Genomic DNA, 19,969 nt, shown 5'->3' on the forward strand with positions numbered 1-19,969 from the left:
GGAAAGGTCAAAAACTGGTAACAGGAGCACCAGCACGAACTCCCAGCGGAAGCAGTTGACTGACAACTGCTTCTGTTCAAAGTGAGTTTATAAAGGCCCTCCTAGCCAGCAGGCCAGCAGGGTGGAGCTGATTGGAGACTCTGGCAGCTGTATTCAATTAAATCCAGCCCTGGCTTCAGTAGCCTGCAGCAGTAGCAGCAGTGGTTTCTAATCAAGTGCTCTCCAGCTCTCTGCAGCCTAGCCTGCAGTAGCTTGCAACAGGTGAATGCAATCAGGCCCTCTGCAGCTCTTAGTAGCTTGCTGCATACAAATGTATTTAGTATTCCTCCTCCTGCCCTCTGCCTTTTCGACAGCATACATGTCCCAGAATGCATCTGCTGGTTTAACCCAAAAACCAGAATGGAACATGCAATTCGATTAGTCCAAAACTGCAGCGGTAAAACAAGGAAATAAAGGCAGAGGCGCATGTAGCGGTGCTGGGTGGCAGGCGAGCAGGATCGTGACAGAAAGGGCTTAATGTCCTTGGGATCACTACCATAATTAGTGGGCATGGGAGGGGAAGAGATACCAATATTAGGCATGGGAGCCGAAAGCGTAGCAGGAGTGATGACCGGGAGGGTATCTGTTTTAGTTGAAGTACCTATCTATCTATCTATAATAGTTTTTATATTGCGCCCTATCGCCCATGGGGCTCAAGGTGCTCACAAGAAACAGACAACATGGAACAAATATCTCGAGGAGGGTAGAATCACTCTGCAATATTAGGTTGCCCCTTCTTCAAACAGATGCGCCTTGAGTAGTTTTTTAAATGTGGTGAGAGAGGCACTATCTTTAATCAAAGAGGCCATAGGATTCCAAATCATAGGAGCCCAATGAACATAGTTAGAGCCACCTACTCTTGCCAAGATTTTATGTGGTTGTTGTAAATTATGTTTTCTGTTAGATCGAAGGTTTCTTCGAACGGGAACCTTGATTAATCTCTTTGCAAGATAGCTTGGGGCAGAGCCAGCCAGGCACTTATAGATCATAACCGAGCATTTGAATTTTATTCGCTGTTGGACAGGTAGCCAGTGATGTTTTTTCTGGCTGCAGAGATTTTTTTCCCGTTTGTTTAATCCAAAAACGGCCCTAACCGCACCATTCTGTATGGTCTGCAATTTTGTGATGTTGCCTTTAAACGTACTCATTAAAAGACTGTTGCAGTAATCCAATTTTGAGTTAATTATGGCTCCTGCGATCAGAGCTAGGTTTGGCTCGGATAAGTATGGTTGAATTTGCCAGATAAGATTAGTATAATACGCCCATGATGATTTGAAGTGAGAGACATGTCTTTTGTACGAGAGGTGAGAGTCCATAAAGATACCCAGGGTCTTAACATGCTCTGAAACTTCAATGAAGCTATTGTGAATCTTACAGTTTTTGTATTGTTTGTTTAACTTTCCTATTTTCTGAGGTGTACCAAGAATTAAGAGTTCAGTTTTTGCCTCATTGAGTGCAAGAGAGTTATTTCCCATCCATTTTTGTATAGCATTAAACACTTCATTAACTCTATGCGCATCCTTTTCATAAGAGCCTGACATTTAAAAAACCAGCTGGGTGTAATCAGCGTAGTTTGTAAACTGGGCACCCATGTTTTTGAGCATGTCACATAACTGTTTCGAGAAGATGTTAAAAAGTAACAGAGATAAGCACGATCCCTGCGGGATGCCACAAATCAGCAACGTTTTTAGTGAGCTGAAGTTACCCTTCACAACAGCTGCCATTCTTGGGCCAAGGAACAATTTAAAGCAATTTATGTTTAAGGGAGACCATTTGCCCATTGTTCTCAATCTCTCGGCCAGGAGATCATGATCTATAAGATCAAACGCTGAGGAGAGATTGAGTAGCATAAGTAAGGTGGGGTTTCATTTTTCAATAATACTAGCGATGTTAGCCTGAAGACCTGATGTCCCGAAGGTAGCCCCACTGCCTAGACCAAGGGTTACTAGTTACTGTCTTTTTGCTGAGTTGGTCTACAGCCCCTTGAAGGGCTGCCATGGATTGATAAAGAACAGCGTTTTCTTGCTGTGATGCCATAACCTCAGCCTGGAGCATTTGCACCATCGCTGTAAGGTCTTTCAGCAATAAGTCCATGCTCAGGAGAGATTTGTAGGTTCGCGCAATCTGTTACGCTCACCTGGGCGTAGTGTAGAAAGCGCAGGGATCTCTCAGGAGCACAGAGATATGCGCTCCAAACCAGAGAAGTAAATATACATACAATGCAGTGCACACCCTTTAAACTGTCTGAAGTGCAACGGGACACACCTTCAAAGAAACATCAAATGAGGAGTACAGGAACTGTGTGGAAAATAAGGAAACACTGTAATATAGGAAGCCCCAGTACATACACATATATTCTACAAGGTCATTAAAGGACTTTAGGCTTACCCTTCTAGACCTGTACTCCAGCGTTGTGCCTAGTCTCAGGAATATCCAGAGTCAATCAAAAGAGAAAGGATTTCAAATGACAAAATAATAACCTAACAACTAACACTAAATAGCTACTTGGAATAGTCTTGAAGGTCAAATCACAGGTTCTTGAATTCAGCGGTATGAAACCGTTGCATCCGGATTACGAGGCTTTTGTACTTCCTGGTCATGTCATCACGTTAGTATACTACGTGCGGACGTGAACAGGCATGTTGCGTGCCATGCTATGGTAGATGTGGAATAGTGTCCTTGGCTGTTGCTTGGCAACCACTCGCTAATGCGCTCCGCCGCTGCAGGTGCATTTAATAACAATGGGCGCCTGCCACGCTTTCTGCCACTACGCCAGCTCGGGAGAACCCTTGAAAGACTCCCCCGAGCTGGCATGGTGGGGGGCTAATGGCACCCTTTTATTATTAAAAGCGCCCACGGCGGAGGGGCACATTTAATAACAATAGGGTGCTGACAACAGCACCCTATTATTATTACATGTGCCCGCCGCCGTGGGTGCATTTAATAGCAAAAGCCGGCCTGCCGCACCTTCTCCCACTACGCCAGCTCAGGGGAGCCCTTGAAAGGCTCCTGCGAGCTGGCGTGGCGGGGGCTAATGGCGCCCTGGCGGGCATGGTGCTCCCCTAAGGCCGGCTCTGCATACCAGACAATAAGCATCTGAATAGTAACAGGGAAAGGCATGGAGCGCGCTTGACGGTGCCGGACAGTTCCTAACAATGAAGAATTAGAAGATTACAGTCTGGTAATGCGTGTGATGAAAGACGCAAGGAAAGCCTAAAGGCTATAGAATGTTTGGATTGTAGCAAAGAAGATGCACTATTTGTGACAGAGTGGTCCGGCACCGCGAGTGTGCTCAATCGAAGGTCTCTGTGAGGTATTCAGCCAAGAAGTGGCAGAAGCTAAAGTAATAGACAAAGATTGAGAGATGAAGTGAATCGAAATGGTCCTGCAACGGTTTAAGCAAAACTTATCGCACAATGGAAAGTCTTCAGTTTTTTATACAAATGGGTCTGAGCTCTAACGAGGGAGACCAGTTCTGAACATTGTGGGAAAGGGGTCAGATCCTGAACGAGGGAGACCCGTGGTCCGAGCTCGAACGAGGGAGACCAAATGCAAACCTGTGAGTGTTAAAATCCTGATTCAGAAGTGTTTGTTTGTCACGTCAGGCCCTCTGCAATAAGAGACTGTCATTGGAAGAAAGACTTTGGCAGAATGCCCTGATACCTGTGCTTTGACCTGTTTCCTCGTGGCCAAGAAGCCAGAGTGTGTGTAAAGCTCAAACGTACTGCCTTGTCCCGTGCTGAAAACATGAGGAAGGGAAGCCAACGGCTCAACTATCCTGACATAATATTTCTTGAACACTTTTCTTTTGCCAACATTGTTGTTCCACACCATTTGTATTTAGAAGTAAGGATCGGCAATAGGTTTATTAGTATAGGCCCTTGTATTTTGACAGAGACTCCACTAGGACTGCGTCATTATAATTTGATAGTAGTAGCTTGCTACCATCCTCAGATTTAGGATTAGATAGGCGTTTAACCAACCCACTTGAAGTTCAATAAACACCCTTGAACTGTGATCACTTGTGTCTGTCTTCACTGTTTGATACCATGCCTTCCTTACAACTCACACCATCAATCTATTCAGTCTTTGTTGAAAAATCTAAAGCAATACCACACTTTGGGCTTGTGTCAATAAGCTAATAGATACACAGCTATTGTTAAATCCTGCCACAATGTGTAATTATTGAAAGGGTCTGTATTGTCCTTTAATTCCAACTTTACAACAATTACTGAGATGAGGGAGATCACTCCAGAAGCTTTGGTGAGCTCTGCCATAATTAGTGAGACGAGGGAGATCACTCCCGATGCTTACTCCACTTTGCCTGCTCTTACAAAAAGTATTGTGATGAGGGAGACCACTCGCAAGTTTTAGTCTCTCTTGGTTACTTTTATAACCATTATTGAGATGAGGGTGACTCTTCCCAACGCGTCCTTCTCTTTGATTGGTTTTACCACAATTACTGAGATGAGGGATATCACTCTTGATGATTTTGTCAGCTTTGCAACAATTGCTGAGATGAGGGAGATCACTGCCGATGCTTTGGTCATCTTTAAAACAATTACTGAGATGAGAGAGAGAGATCACCCCTGATGCTTTGGTTATTCTCCCCAAAGTCCCTACTGCATCCGCATTACCTCTTTCTTCCTGGGGTGTCATTGCTGGATCTTCCTGGGATGTTGGGGCCGCTCTTCTGCTTTGCCCATTTGCTGCCACTCTTTCTCAGCTGCTCACTACCCCGCTTTGGTTCTGCAGGGTCTCCAGTTCTTCTATATCTGCGTTAAGGGACCTCCCATTCCACCTCCCTGAGGCCCCGTCACCATTAACCGGTCTGTAACTTCTGTGTTGGTCGGGCCACCTTCTACCTCACAAGGCTTCCTCCGACCTTCCAGCCATGTCCTCTTGACCAAGGACTTGATTCTCTGTCCTGCGTCTTTGCTGCCAGGTTTGAACTTCCCTCTTGCTTCCCTGGTTTTCTTTTGGGCAGTCCTTTGTTTGTTATTGTGGTAGGTAGCTGGATCCTCCCCAGCATAGTGTTATAGTCCCTTGTCTGTATCCATGATGCACTCTTCAGGCCTCCTCAGGGCCACCTGTTCCCAGTACTTTTGATATCAAATGAAGGAGTAGATTGTAGGACTCCTGTAATATTCTTCTTCACAGTACTTTCATAAAACAATGAGTTAGGTCTTACAGGAAGAAAGGAAGGAGTGTCACAATAACATACAGTAGTACTGTCAGAGGTTTTTCTTACAGACCTTAGGGATTTCAGGGACTCAAAAGGTAAGAAGGTAAAGGAGTTCTGCCATGGAATGGGAGTTCTTATCCCCATGAGGGGTCTCTCTCTCTGTGAGGTTCTCCTGCTTATTACCACCACTAGGGCAACTATCGGATAGAGGCCTCACCTCCCTAGCCTTACAGGGAAGGGCTCCCCCACTGGGAAAAGTGATGTGATCTCATGATTCATGACAGGTCCCAGTGGTATGGGGTGGTGACGAGGATAGGGAGGTGGAAGTAGATGAGGGGTGTGATATCCTGAATTGTTTGTTTTTTTTTTTTATTTATTGTTTGGCTGTATAGAACAACCTTTCAACAATTACAAAATAGATAAAAACATATAAAAAACATATTGCAATTCAATTCATCTATATATAACATATTTTTTAAATTTGCACCTGACGCCCAATATATAAAAAATTTTTATAGCAGCAATATATTTTTTTTTTTTTTTTTCCCCTTTCTTTCTTTCCCTTCTATCACCATTCTCTCATGACAGCATTCACAATCACCTTGGATATATTTCATTTAAAAAGCCCGTTGTAGCTAATCTAATTGACATTCTCTTTGTACCAAAAATCAATAGCCATAATTCTTCCATATTAGTTACAGTTTGCGTTGTAAAGCAATGGAAATAGTATTTACAACGTGTGACATATAATGCAGGACAGTAGACAATAACATGTTTCAACGTTTCTGTGTTTGCAGGATCCATACAAAAGCGACAGATGTTCTCGCTGACATCAATTAGTTTTCGCCTAAATAAAATATCCCTTGTGTGCCACAAATTTAGACGAAAACGAATATAGTCATCTCTGAATTTTGGAGATGGGTATTTTAAAATGTATGGTTCCGCAACTCTAAATTTTTTATGGCCAAACTGGGCAGTGTTCCAATCTTTAGAGTGGGAACATTTTTCTAAGGTATGTATCCAGTCTTGCCGATATAATTTGGTTTTAGCCTGCGTTGGATTATGAATTAAAATATCTACGGAAATGTCCGCATCTGAAAGGATATTTATAGCTGTGTTTAACCAGCGTTTTGGGTATTGATGATCAGAGTACAGTAAATATTTACCCAAGATACCGGATATGTCTAGACATTGTAATGACAGAATGCATTTTCTCAACAAGGCTATCAATTTCCATGCAATAGTACTGTATAGCGATAGCAGCCCTAATTCAAAACGAATCATTGCAATGGGGACACAGGCAGGCAAATTAAAAATTGAGCGCCAATATTTTCCTTCTAATCGATCCCACACTAAACGGGGCAGCATCGATGCAGCTTCAGAGCCATACGAGATAATGGGTTTTACTTTCATGGAATAGAATGTTATTATATGATTGCATGTAAACTTTCCAAATTTATATAAGATGACCTTAGATTGGGAAATTAGGGTTTGCAGTTTTAGTTCGAGTTCTTTTTTGATCACCTTATCATTGTTATCCTGGGTGATCATAATGCCCAAGTATTTATATGTTGAGGTTAGAAGAATCGGCTCTTTTTTTAAATACCACTTGTATTGTAGGTGTTTTGTCATTTTACGATTTTGGCATATCATAATTTGAGTTTTCGTTAAGTTTACAGTCATAGCATTTTCTACAGTATACTCCGATAATCCATTAATCAAACGTTGCAAACCTGCAGGAGTTTTTGATAATAGAACAAGATCGTCTGCATAAAGAATCCATGGTATCTGTTCTTGGTCCAATTTAGGAGCATCAGAGTTAACGTTCTGAAACTTTTCACCCATATCAAGGATAAATAAGTTAAACAATGTAGCTGCCAGAATGCATCCCTGTTTTAGTCCTCGATATGTTAAAATGGGGCGGGTTAATATCCCGTCACGGGTAAGACGAATATGAACTGATGTATTTTCATGGAAGATAGATATTAACTTAACCAAAGAATAGGGGCAACCCAATAGTAACAGTTTTTGCAGCATTAGATTACGATCTATAGAATCGAAAGCTTCCTTGAAATCTACAAAGGCAATGAATAGCGATTGTTTTTGTTGAGAACAAAGTGCCTTGATTGCAGTCAAGGAGACAATATTAATAGCCGTTCCCTTACCAGCTACAAATCCTGTTTGAAACCTATCTCTCATATTTGATGAATTAATCCATTGTTGAAGATCTCTTAGAATTAATGAGGCAAAGATTTTCCCAGGAGCATCTAACAGGGCAATTGGCCTATAGTTTGCGGGGTTTTGTCTGTCGCCTTTTTTATAAATGGGTACAATCAATGAAGTACACCATGATTTGGGGATCTTTTGGGTAAGTACAACTTGAGAGAAGATTTCAAACAGGATGGGGGCCCATAGGTTCGGAAATTCTTTTAGCATGGCATTTGAAAGGCCATCGGGGCCTGGAGCACGGGATCTACTTGCTTTGTGGATAAGATTAAGAATATCATCTATTGTAAAATCAATTGAGAAGGATCCCTCAAGTTTTACAGGAGGTACGCAGTTGGTAGAAGGGAGAAGAGCATAGAGATCAGTAAAATGGGAGATCCATGTGGTAGAAGCAACGTCATTAGTCTGCATCTGACATTGGGTGGTGTTACAAGTGTCTGATATTAATGTCCAACATCCTGCAGTGTTTTTAGTCAACATTTTAGCTAACATTGCCTCACCATCTTTCTGGTATAATAGAGATCGATAAGTTCTTCTCCAGTTCCTATATTTGGTTTTAATTGCTTTAAGAGCGGCCAAGCGCTGATCCACTGGTAGAGATTGAATCGCTTTTTTATTTTTTCGAAATAGAGCTTTCGCTTTCTGCATATCTTGGTTATAGGAGTGAGCTGCAACCGAAGATCTTGTTATCTTAGTAGAACTGGCAAATTGATACATTAGTTTTGTGTAATCAATATCAGAATTACAGTGGTTTAGCGAGGTTTCGCTTGATATTTTAAGAGAATCTGTGAAATGTAATAGTTTCGTACTGGTCCATCGTAGGCGGTTTCGACCAAGATTCGCTTCAAGAGTTCCTTCCATTGTTATAGATGTCATAGATGGAGCAGTGTTTTGAACAGTACAGTTCGGTGGCCAGTGAAGATGTAACATATTGTGGTCACTGGCGGAAGATGGCAGAACCTGAAATCCTTTTAGGAGATAGAACAAGGAGCGGCTGACATAAATGAAGTCTATAATAGCCACGGAACTACCCCTTTTCCATGTCGGATGGGGAGGAGAATCCTCAGGAAATGTTCCGTTTACCATGATCATGTCTTTCGATTGTATAAACGCATTCCAGCTTCGTACTCGATCGTCAGATAACACTTTGCTACTATTTAGACAATGGAGATTTAAATCTCCCACTAAAATTATGTGCGTTTGTTTCTTGTATTGATGTATTTTTTCCCATAAGCGTTCAAGGGAGCGCAAGTAGGAAACAGTAGAAAGAGCAACTGGATTCCAATATGTATTAATCAAAGCGTATTGACAATCGTCGATGGATAGTTGTGCTAGCTGGAGATACGGAGTCAAGGATTCATGTGAAGTAACACTCATGGATGGCGATGTTTTCAACATGATTAACAGGCCAGACATTGGTCGACCTTTATTTGCAGAAATAGCAGGATTTAGGATGGGATAGTATCCATCCCATGATGGGCAGTTAGTTAGCCATGTTTCCTGTAACAATATAAAATTGTACTCTCTTAGTTTAATGACAGCATCGGAGAGAAGATGTTTGAAGCCTCTAGTATTCCAGCTTAGCAATGAAAGATGCTCACTAGGGGAAACGCTATGCTTGGGAGGTAGAACACCGACATTCACAATGTTGTTTGCATTGTGAACCACTCGAGTTCACTTTAGTGGAGGTGACCAATGTTAGTTGTGCATCTTTATATGGGACTGTGATAGCAGAGCTTCTTTGGTAGTCGATCGTAAACTCAAAACCCAAATCCCACAAGGCTGCGCGAGCGGCCCAAATGGTGTTTAGAACCACTCTTGAGCGGAGCCAGATTCGCACAAAGGACAGATCGTTATTATTTAAGAATTCGACTTGTTCAATATCGGCAGAGTTGATGTCCTCTAAAGCGTATATATCACCAAAAATAGCTAGAAGGCTAGCACGATTCAAGTCATATGAGTGATACGGCAAAGGTCTACATTTAATAATTAGTGAGTGAAAATTTGGTTTTACATCAGGTTTTTTTAGTCTGTTCAGAGTACTCTCTGGATTCGAGGTTAGAGTCGCATGAGGACTTACGTGTTTAGTAGGGGCAAATGGAGTTTGTTTTGAAGATGAGGCAGCGACTACAGATTGGTTTAGATTCGAAGTGGTAATAGATGATGGTAATTTCTGCCCGCCTTCATCATACTTAGTGCCATTATCAGAGGGCTGGTGATATTTTAACATGTATTGTTCAATGGCTGAAGCTATAATATGATCTAAGGTTGGTGGCACGGAGGGTGAATTACATTGATCCGTTTTATTCACATCTGTCAAGGGGGGAAGGGAAAGCAAGTGTGGTACTGGTTTTATTGTAGGGGGTAATCTGAGTTGAGATAACTTATTGGCTCCAATTTGGGAGGGAGCACTATCTTTGATTTTAGATCCACCACTAAGGGTAGATTCAGTCGGAGTAGGTTTAAGGCTTTTAGCTTCTAAATAAAGGTCTATTTCTTTACGCAGCTCTGAGCGTTTTAAACATAACTCAGTGTCAGATAGATCTTTCACTTTTGCAGCACTGGTTGATGTTGGGTGATTATCAATTATCGCAGACTCATTGTCAATCAGAGCCACAATATTATTTAGAGGTGAATGTTCAGCTGGAGGTTGTATATTTACAGGTTCTTTTAAGCTTTTCTCTGCAGCAATTTTTGCATATTTATCTCGTACTGCTTTAGCAGCTAAAGTCATTTTGTTTATGGCAGGCGGTTTTAGCCCTTTCAAAAAGGATTTGGCGATCGAGGAGGGAATGTGCCGCTTTGGTTGATTTTTTGTTTTCTTTTTTAAGGGATTAGTGTGAGTCTGTTTGGTCGGGGCAGCACCCGAGAAAATTGTGAATAGTTCTTTAGAAGGTTGTGATTCCTTCGCTGATGGTGAGAGCAGCAGAGTATTAGGTGATGGACATACAGGAGCATACTTCTCAGTAGTGGAATGAAGTTCCCGAATAATATGTGGAAATGTAGGGTGGGTAAATTGAGTAGATGTAGCCGTATTTGTCATGGACAGTTTTGGTTTTTCTAATGGATTATGGGAAGGATCATTAGTTGGTTCCTGTTGTAATAGTACAGCAGAAATTAACTTTGATTTTTTAGGAGAGAAGGGGGCAGTGTCATTAAATGATTTCAACTGTTGTAAATGTAGTTGTGATTGCCATCTAATTAATTTAGTAAGTTGCATATCTTGGATTTTAAGTTTTTCATTCAAGGACTCACATAGTTTAAACAATGATGATATAGCCAGATTCATAGCGTGCAAGGTGGTTTCAATTAGTACTGTAGAAGATAGACATGCAGTAGAAGGAGGGAGTAAAAAAGGCAAGGGCATGGAAGGAGAAAGAATGGGTTTCGGTATGGTGTCAGACCGTCTGGGAGTAGGTGCTAAATATGAAGAAACAGACATATGTTTCTCGTCATCAGAGTATATGTGGGAGATTTCTGGTAGTTCGTAATTTGCTTCAAGCACCGCATTAGTATCGATAAAGGATGAATTTGGACAGTGGTTAAGTTCATCTTGAACCTTAATAAACTCATCAGCCAATATTATAACCGTAGGGTTATAAGGTGTACCACACATAGAAGGAATACATGAAGCAGCAGGAGTTAATAGACCATTTGACCCGGATGTAACTAAAGGCTTGCTAATGGGCATGGATTTATCATTCTGCGGTAACTGTGTGCTCACGTCTTTTGTGGTCTGTGGATCTTTGTCGCTTATTGATTTCCCCAGATCAGTATAGTAGTCTTGCAAAGAAGCCGGTTGTATTGGGATTTCGCTATCTTTCAGTATAGTTATATCTGAAATGGAGCGCTTAGGTTTAGGCTGCATTATAGACGATGGAATATCAGATATAGCACAATTATCAGGTAATTCACTGCTACAGGGCCTTTTATCTTTGCCCATAATGGCAAGCATCTCTTGTATATCACGAGACGCTATTTTTGCTTTAGATCTCGTAATTTTGGGAACTCGGGAAGCTGAGGTCACTTGTGGACGCGGTGTACTGCCCATTATTGTTCTTTTCTGAGAAGCTGAAGGAGGGGAAGAGGGTGGAGCTGCCGCCAGCTTGTTTGATCTAAGATAGTAAAAGCGCCGGCGCATTTAATACACCACCCAGGAGAGCATTCGAATGGCTATTTCAATTAGAAAGGATGGATTTTTTTGCCTCTTTCTTCACGAAGCAATGATATTTATCTAAATAGTCTGAGGCAGTTATACGGTTTCCAGGGAAGGGAACGCCCGACAGCTTGTGGAGCTGCCAGAGTCCGTCTCTCCACCCCAAACCCTGGAAACTAGCCAGATAAATGGAAGTGTGGTTAGCAGGTGAGAGCTTGGGTTCAGACCACTCACCGCTCACAGCCGAACAGCCAAACAGCGGCTCCAGCCCTTACTGCCTCCAGGGCTTAACGCCGCAAGGGTGGTGATGCCGGCAATGTGAGGAGTGAGGAAATCACGTGATCCGTCACGTGATGCTGGTAGGTCCCGCCTCCTCCAGGAAGCGGCCAGGCAGCAAGAGCAGCGCTCGCAGTGCTGCGTTCGTCAGAGAGTAGTTAGTCAGAGGAGCCGACGTGCACAAGACCAAACACTCCTTCCAAATGAGAAGAAACACGCCGCAAGGGCGGTGATGCCGGCAATGTGAGGAGTGAGGAAATCACGTGATCCGTCACGTGATGCTGGTAGGTCCCGCCTCCTCCAGGAAGCGGCCAGGCAGCAAGAGCAGCGCTCGCAGTGCTGCGTTCGTCAGAGAGTAGTTAGTCAGAGGAGCCGACGTGCACAAGACCAAACACTCCTTCCAAATGAGAAGAAACACGCCGCAAGGGCGGTGATGCCGGCAATGTGAGGAGTGAGGAAATCACGTGATCCGTCACGTGATGCTGGTAGGTCCCGCCTCCTCCAGGAAGCGGCCAGGCAGCAAGAGCAGCGCTCGCAGTGCTGCGTTCGTCAGAGAGTAGTTAGTCAGAGGAGCCGACGTGCACAAGACCAAACACTCCTTCCAAATGAGAAGAAACACGCCGCAAGGGCGGTGATGCCGGCAATGTGAGGAGTGAGGAAATCACGTGATCCGTCACGTGATGCTGGTAGGTCCCGCCTCCTCCAGGAAGCGGCCAGGCAGCAAGAGCAGCACTCGCAGTGCTGCGTTCGTCAGAGAGTAGTTAGTCAGAGGAGCCGACGTGCACAAGACCAAACACTCCTTCCAAATGAGAAGAAACACGCCGCAAGGGCGGTGATGCCGGCAATGTGAGGAGTGAGGAAATCACGTGATCCGTCATGTGATGCTGGTAGGTCCCGCCTCCTCCAGGAAGCGGCCAGGCAGCAAGAGCAGCGCTCGCAGTGCTGCGTTAGTCAGAGAGTAGTTAGTCAGAGGAGCCGACGTGCACAAGACCAAACACTCCTTCCAAATGAGAATTGTTTGATGTGCAAAAGGTATGCAAAGAAGCGCAGGATGGACTGGCTGCCGAAGAATTAGTGCAAGCTACGCCAGAGTGCTGGGTTGAGGATGAGTCAAGAGAGGATATGGTAGGCAAGGGGGGAGGCAGAGCTGTTGGAGAGGTAGAGGGCTAAGAAAGGGAGATGGAGCATAGTATAGGGCCAGTCTCACAGATGAGAGCACGTAAAGGGTAGCAGGGCTTGCGCCAGCATTATAGTATACATGCCAACCCTCACAATTTAGGCGGGAGAGTCCCGATTTTTCCATGAAAAATATTGTTATTTTTCACGCTCTCCCACCGAGAGAAGAGTTGTATATTTCTTGGACTAATGTATGAGATTTCGAAAGCTCAAACTGAGCTGGGACACAACAGGGTGTTGTATTGTTTAGAAGATGATTTAGAGGTATGTTTTTTGTGGGGTGGGAAAGGCGGGACACCATACATCCCACTTTCCATTAGAGAAATGCTAGACCAGTCCTGTTTTTTAGATTTGAATTCAGGGACTTTTAGTCTTGTAAATTAAAGACTACATGTGCCGTGCCAGGGTACAGAGAGAGAAAAACTAAGTCGTTCCCAAATAGGTATGTGGACATGAATATGGCACCAGGGGTTGTGGTTAATGGCCTATTTAAATGTGAGCCTATTGCCCCTTTAAGGAAATGGAATGGAAGTCAATCTGCATGGCAAGATCCATTAATGCCTGGAATGAGCTTGGTCGTGCCACTCTGGCCAGCTCATCCTTAATTTCTTCGTTCAATCCTCTCCTGAACAGGGTAGAACTCGCCTCAGTGGACCAGTCGGCTTCTTTTGCCAGTTGTTTAAATCGGGTCACATACGTGAGCATATCCTGGGTCCCTTGCTGAAAGTATAACAAACGTTCTTGTGCACTATAGACCTGCTCAGGGCGGTCAAACATGTCTTTTAGGGCACGTATAAACCCATCATAATCATCTAGGAGAGCATCGCTAGAGTTAACCAGGGGAGTGGCCCAATTTAAGGCATTCCCGGAAAGGTGAGAGATTATAAAACCCACCTTGGCCCTGGGGGTCGCAAAATAGTAAGGCTTGAAGGTAAAATGAACCAAGCACGAATCCAGGAATGCACGAAGGGTCTTTGCGGAGCCGTCGTATTTATCCACGACTCCGCCCAGTATAACACTCTCTTTTGTAGCAGGATCCCGGGATAGAACCAATTATTTGAGAGCGGCGTTCTCCGCTTTCAGATTCTATACCTCGGTTGACAGTTCCTGCATACTACGCATCAAGTCCTGCACGGCAGCCTCCATGTCGATATCGCTTTCGATTGGGTGGCGTCTCAAACTGTCAAGGAGTTCCCCCCTTCTCACCTGAATCCGTTCTTTACCGGTGTTCTTGGAGGCTGCCTTCTTTCGGATGGATCGGGTTTTGAAGAAGGCGGCCCGTGTCTCTGCCGAATCCAGAATGCGTTCAGTTTTCCGGGAGGTTGAATCCAGGAATCCAGGAGGCAAGGTAAGTTCGCTAGAACTAGAATCCAGGAGGAAGAAGAAGGGGAGGGTTTCGAGGAAAGGATAGCAGAGTAGAAAGGAGAAGAACCGTGAGCTACGGAGCACACGTCTGGTCGCTAATCGCCATAGCATTGAGACGTGCGGAGCCGCAGAAGGCGTGGTCTAGATATAGAGAAGGGTTACGTCCAACACATGGAGCGAGAAGGGAATGCGTTGGCCGGCCATATTGGAGGTATTAGTTGTTTAAGTCTGTTGTGACAAGGACCATGAGGCCCAAAAGGGGCACACCCAGCGATTCATGACACTAGGGTGGCGGCAGTCCAGGTGGCAGAGGAGCAAAGGAAGTGACTATACAAATATGCTGAGGCAGAAGATGAGGAGAATGTGTTCTTCCTGTCCTGCAGCAGCGCAAGCAGCCAGTTTGATCCAGGCATCTTCGATGTGTGTGTGGACTGGAATGCACCACAGGTTTGCAGTGATTTGGTAGTTGGTAGTTGACGGGTGGTGCGCGGACTGGATTACACCACAGTAGTAGAGACTGTGAAGAGGGTCATTGTTTTATGTGTTTTTAATAATAACGGAGGGATGTGGTGTCTGGCCCATTTAAATGTGGTCATGTTGCCCCTTTAAGGAAAAGCATCATGTGACACTCCTCTAATAAAGGAAGTGGGAACTCATGTCTGTGTCCCTTTGTCATTGCTGGTTTGTCATGTGAACACGGCATGTCCTTGCAACCCAGGTCTGGGTGCCCCCAGGGGCGAGGCTGCCACATGCCTGGTGCCCCCAGCGGCCGGTGATCCGGACGAAGCATGCCAACTCTTCCGCCTAAAATAATTGTAGCCCCAATGCATTCCTATGGGTAAATATGCGTCTCCCGATTTCCCTGTGGAAATCTCCCTCCCAGGTGCATCTGAATGTTGGCATGTATGCTCTCTGTGGATTGTCGGCTGCGTGCCCACAGCAGCTTTGGTGATTCGGATGACCCCGAGACTTGGATTGGCACGCCCAGGTGGCCCATGGTGGGCCACCACAAGGATGGGTCTTCAGCTGTGGGGAGACACTTTGCCTTCCCTATTGATGGTCAGATTATTTTTGGATTTTAGAGGTAAAACACTCATCTGGGTAGGTTAAGAGTAGTTGTGCATTTTTTGTCTATTGCACCTTGTCAGGCATAACTAATATTTCACTTAGATGCAGAATAAAATGCAACGAGGGAGGTCCCCAGTCAAAATAAAGTGCCACTCCGCCTAGCAACCACCCTTATCGATAACAGTGCCCCGCCCATGCGCACCCAAGATGCAGAAGCCACGGTCAGAGATTCGCTCCCTTCTTCCTCGTCCATCGCTCGAACTCCCACCTTCGGCTCTCGGCGCGCTTGCGCTCTTCGTCCGCAGAGCCTGCCCGCTAACTGGTCTCGGTCAAGTACGCGCACGCGACGTCCCCGAGCTTCGGTGGGCGTGGCTGCTGGGCGTGGCCTGGGCGATCGCGCTGCTGCTGCAGCTAGCTTGGCTCCTCGCAGCTGCAGTCCCAGTGCCAGTGCCATCACGTCAGCGGTAGCGGCGGCGCGAGCTCCCTGCTCCTGTGACCGTTGCGGCGCGAGCTGCCCACCAGGGGAGAGCGAGGCAGGCGCGCGCACGGCGGAGCCCGAGCACAGCCCCGCGGCCGCGGCGCCCCCGTAGGAGTGGTACCCGGAGCAGTGGAAGATGGCGTCTGCCAACGGCGGGGCACCCGAGATCGTGCGGGGGCAGGCCTTCGACGTCGGCCCCCGTTACACCAGCTTGTCCTACATCGGGGAAGGAGCCTACGGCATGGTGTGGTAAGTGCCATCGCGAGGGGGGGGACTCGCCATCTCCAATGGAGGAGGGGGCGAGGTGCCCCGGAATGAAATCTCCACAGGTGGCATGGTGCGCTGCATGTAGTTCTGGACTGGGGGCCATCTGTGAATGCTGGTGGAGGTGGGCGGGTGAGGCTGCACAGGTGCCCGGGGGTATCCGTTTGGAACCTCAAAGCTGCCCTTCGGGGGCAGTTTGGACTGCACAGGTGGTTGGGGGGGGACGTCTGGACTGCACAGGTGGTTGGGGGGGACGTCTGGACTGCACAGGTGGGACTGCACAGGTGGGTTGGTGGGAAGTCTGAACTGCACAGGTGGTTGGGGTGTGGGGGCAGTTTGGGGCTGCACTGGTGACAGGAAGCATAGTAAGAATTTGCCCACCCACTTCTAGTGGTTTGCACAAGTGGATTTAGTGGGTTTAAAGGAGATGTGGCTGGAAGAGTGAGACTGCATTTGTACACATGCTCTATTTGAGTTGTTGAGGCTGTAAGAGGATAGAATGGGGTAGTGGGGTGAGCCTGCACAGATGAGCAACGCGGGGAAGGTAGCTCGGCGAGATAAGCACTTGCTGCTCGAATCGTTGTGTAATTAGCGAGTCAAGTGCTGGACTCAAGTTGTTGCACCTGAATTCGTGTTATATATTCGCATTATGTCGCTACACTGAGTGACCTGTTATTCGGAGTTTACAAAATTGCGGAAGGAAGTCACAAAAAAACATTTAAGGGTTAAATGCTGTGCAGGTATGGGGAGACGGGTGTGGTTTACAGTAAAGTTCCATCTGTAGATGCTTCTATATATGTGAGCGTACTTAAAGCTTTGCGATGGTGTAAATACCGTGTCTCTGCCCCCCAGCCCACATTGATTTAACTTTCAACTAATCTTCGAAGGACGAGCAGTTGAGTCGCCCCTTTGTTTTTTTTTTTTAACCTGTCATTTGCAGGTTGCATGTAAATCAATATGGAAGGGCGATTAACCAATTTCACTTTGAACGGAAGACCGTATTCTGGAAGGTACATCTGGATTCATCCCCAGGGGAATGGGAGAGTTATTTGGGTCTGAATCTTTGTTGGATCCCTTTGGAAAAGATGCCTAGTCGGTACATAGATGGTGGTTTCTCTCTGCCGATCTTGCAGCAACCTTCAGTCAGTCTCCCATAGCAACCACAGCATGTGCTTCATCACAGCGTTGCCCTTCCCATGCAAGCCTGCCTTATGGAAAAAATTGGAAAATATCATGGGTGGAACGTGGTCACCCAAGGCGGACTGTTCTGGAACCATAGATGTTTGTGGGTGATAATTAAAGCAGGTTATGTCTAATCCTTCCCAAAGCTGTCCTGGTATTTACCTGGAGTCACTGTTTTGGAGCCCTGTATGCCACCTCCCCACCCTCTAGTCTGCTGCCACTTGGAATCTTTCCCCTATGTCTGCCTTTATGTTGTCTTGCTGTTCTCCGTCATCTATATTTTACAGCTTCTGTTGTCGCTGGCTTATCCTGTTCCTGCCCCACCAGTCTCCTTTTGCTGAAACCATTCCTCGTCTGGCCAACCAATGCTAGTCCTTTTATCAAGGCTCTCTTCTGTTGGTATAGTACGTTAATCGCTGTATGCATACACATAGCTTTTTGGGAGTCTTGAAAATCCTCCTGTTTAAATGCCTCTTCGACCATGGTTGTCTTCTGTGCACCTATTGCAGTGCCACATCAGTCCATCTTTGATAGCGAACCTTGAAAATCGTTAGCTGGCATGATTGTACTACCCATGCCATTATTCTCCAGTCTGTCGAAACAACAAATTATAAACTTTGCCTGCAATGATACCGCCAGATGGTTGTTCCATATCTTGCATTGAAAATTCACCAACTTCCTTTCGAGCCCACAGGCATTGCCTACGTGGACAATTCTGACATTTGTGCACCCAAAAACCTACTCCACACCACTAGGTGGTAGAAGTTTTGCTCTTTTGAATAATAGAGTACTGTGGTGGAATTGATTTTTTTTTTTCATTAAGATTCTTTGGCTCCCGCTAACATTTTCTGAACACCTTATGCACCCACTTTTTCAGTCCAGGAGATGGTATCCTGGGGTGTTAAGGTCCCATCCGAAATGTTTTGGTCTACCATGGCTAAACTAGCAGCACTTCTCCTTTCGTATCTTTACCTTGTGCTTGGCCTCAAGCTCAGGGGCCATATCTCTCCAGCACTGAAACCTCTTCATTGGCTCCCAGTGGCGGCAAGGATCAAGTACAAGACCCTCTGCATTGTCCACAAGGGTTTCTTGGGCCAGGCAATGCAATACCTCCAACTCTCTCTACTGAGATATCTTCCTACTCAGGCCCTCCGCTCCTCCAACTCCCCGAGGGTCAGTCGCCTCTCCAAGCAGTGAGTTGAGGGCAGATCTCTCTCTTCGGCTTTTCCTCTCTGAAACTTGAGCAGAACCATCTCCGGTTCCGGAAGCACCTCAAGACCTTCCTCTTTGCTTCTGCCTTCTCTCTTCCTAGCTCCTGTCTGTTACACACACTGGGCACCTAGCCACGCTCTGAATTCGGGCCCAGGTCCCTGTCTGTCCTGCTACAAACCTGCCCTGCCTTTGGCACCTCCTGCACTTGTGCTCTGTATCTGTAACACTACAGTCCCCTCTGCTGCACTTATTAGACACTCGTCTGCACTTCTGAGTACCTGCACTTACCACATGTTGGCTGAACTACTTGTTTCCATTTTCCTTGTCCCGCACTTCTCTCCTCCCCGTTCCCTTGCACTTGCACGATCTGAATGTCATTTGGCCTAGTAGGATTGTTGTAATTTGTCCTCCCTCTGCTCCCCCCCTTGACTTGTCGCGCCTTGAAACACTTGTGTATAGGCACGTTATAAATGCCATATCATATCGGCCCAATGATCTCTTTGCTACTTATAGTGCTATAACCACACATCTAGCTACCACTGCTGTAGTAGACTTTCTAGCCATTAATCTCTTGAATTACTGGACCCACTCGTGAATGCCTCGATGTTCCTGTTGTATTCATCCCAAAATGCCAGCGACCAGTCTTTGATTAGTGCCCCCAACTGTGCACAGCTTGCCGACTGATCTACCCTTTTTTTGGCATCATCAAACCTGCTCCCTTTATTACATGCCCATCCTATCGTCGTGTTATAACCAAGAATGTTCTCTGATCAATTGCATGCTTGTTCTTTTCACATATTCTGAATGTTTTGGGGACGTGATGTTTATGAAATTTTGTTGCTTTTGAAACTTTGCATACTCCACTCAAGTGTGCATTGATCAAAGGGGCAGTGCTTTAAATGTAGTGCGATCTTTGGAGAGGCTGGCACATTTTCCTGGAGCTTAATGAGTTCCCTCTACGCACTTGTTCATTACTGTTTGCTGTCAGGATCACCATGGCGAGAGTTACAACTGCGTAGTTCTGAAGGGTTTCTATTTTGTTGTTAGAGTAGGGCATTCCAGTGTTACAAATGCAACTGCAAAAATATTGGGAAGACGTTCTCAGTGCAAGTTCACCTCTGGCATACGTAGCCCAGTGGTATGGAAGAAATTGAACATAGAGCTATATGCATCATATTAAGATGGGCTGAACCACTTGTATTTGTATCTATACTTATTTATAAGTGGTAGCTTTGTTTAAAGCCCCTTTTATTGGTCTTTTCTCGGGTGTCTGGTATAAGTTCTTAACATTGGTATACAACGTGTTCAGATGCAAGCGTGCAGGGTTCGACATTCAGATTGT

General features: G+C 45.5%; 1 protein-coding gene and 1 long non-coding RNA gene across 2 annotated transcripts in view; one reads left to right on the forward strand and one right to left on the reverse strand.

Moving 5' to 3' along the window:
* LOC138492665 (uncharacterized) overlaps positions 1-15,780 on the reverse strand; it is a 68,252-nt gene extending 52,472 nt beyond the window's left edge. The window contains exon 1 of the long non-coding RNA XR_011276244.1: positions 15,694-15,780. This is a non-coding gene — a long non-coding RNA (uncharacterized lncRNA). The remainder of the gene's footprint in view (positions 1-15,693) is intronic.
* Positions 15,781-15,854: 74 nt separating this feature from the next.
* The window catches only part of MAPK1 (mitogen-activated protein kinase 1), an 806,732-nt gene continuing 802,617 nt past the window's right edge, over positions 15,855-19,969 (forward strand). The window contains exon 1 of the mRNA XM_069619984.1: positions 15,855-16,218. Coding sequence (XP_069476085.1) covers positions 16,106-16,218 — 113 coding nt within the window. The 5' untranslated portion in view covers positions 15,855-16,105. The remainder of the gene's footprint in view (positions 16,219-19,969) is intronic.

Source organism: Ambystoma mexicanum, chromosome 10, assembly GCF_040938575.1.
Source record: "Ambystoma mexicanum isolate Mex_15411 chromosome 10, UKY_AmexF1_1, whole genome shotgun sequence".
NCBI lineage: Eukaryota > Metazoa > Chordata > Amphibia > Caudata > Ambystomatidae > Ambystoma > Ambystoma mexicanum.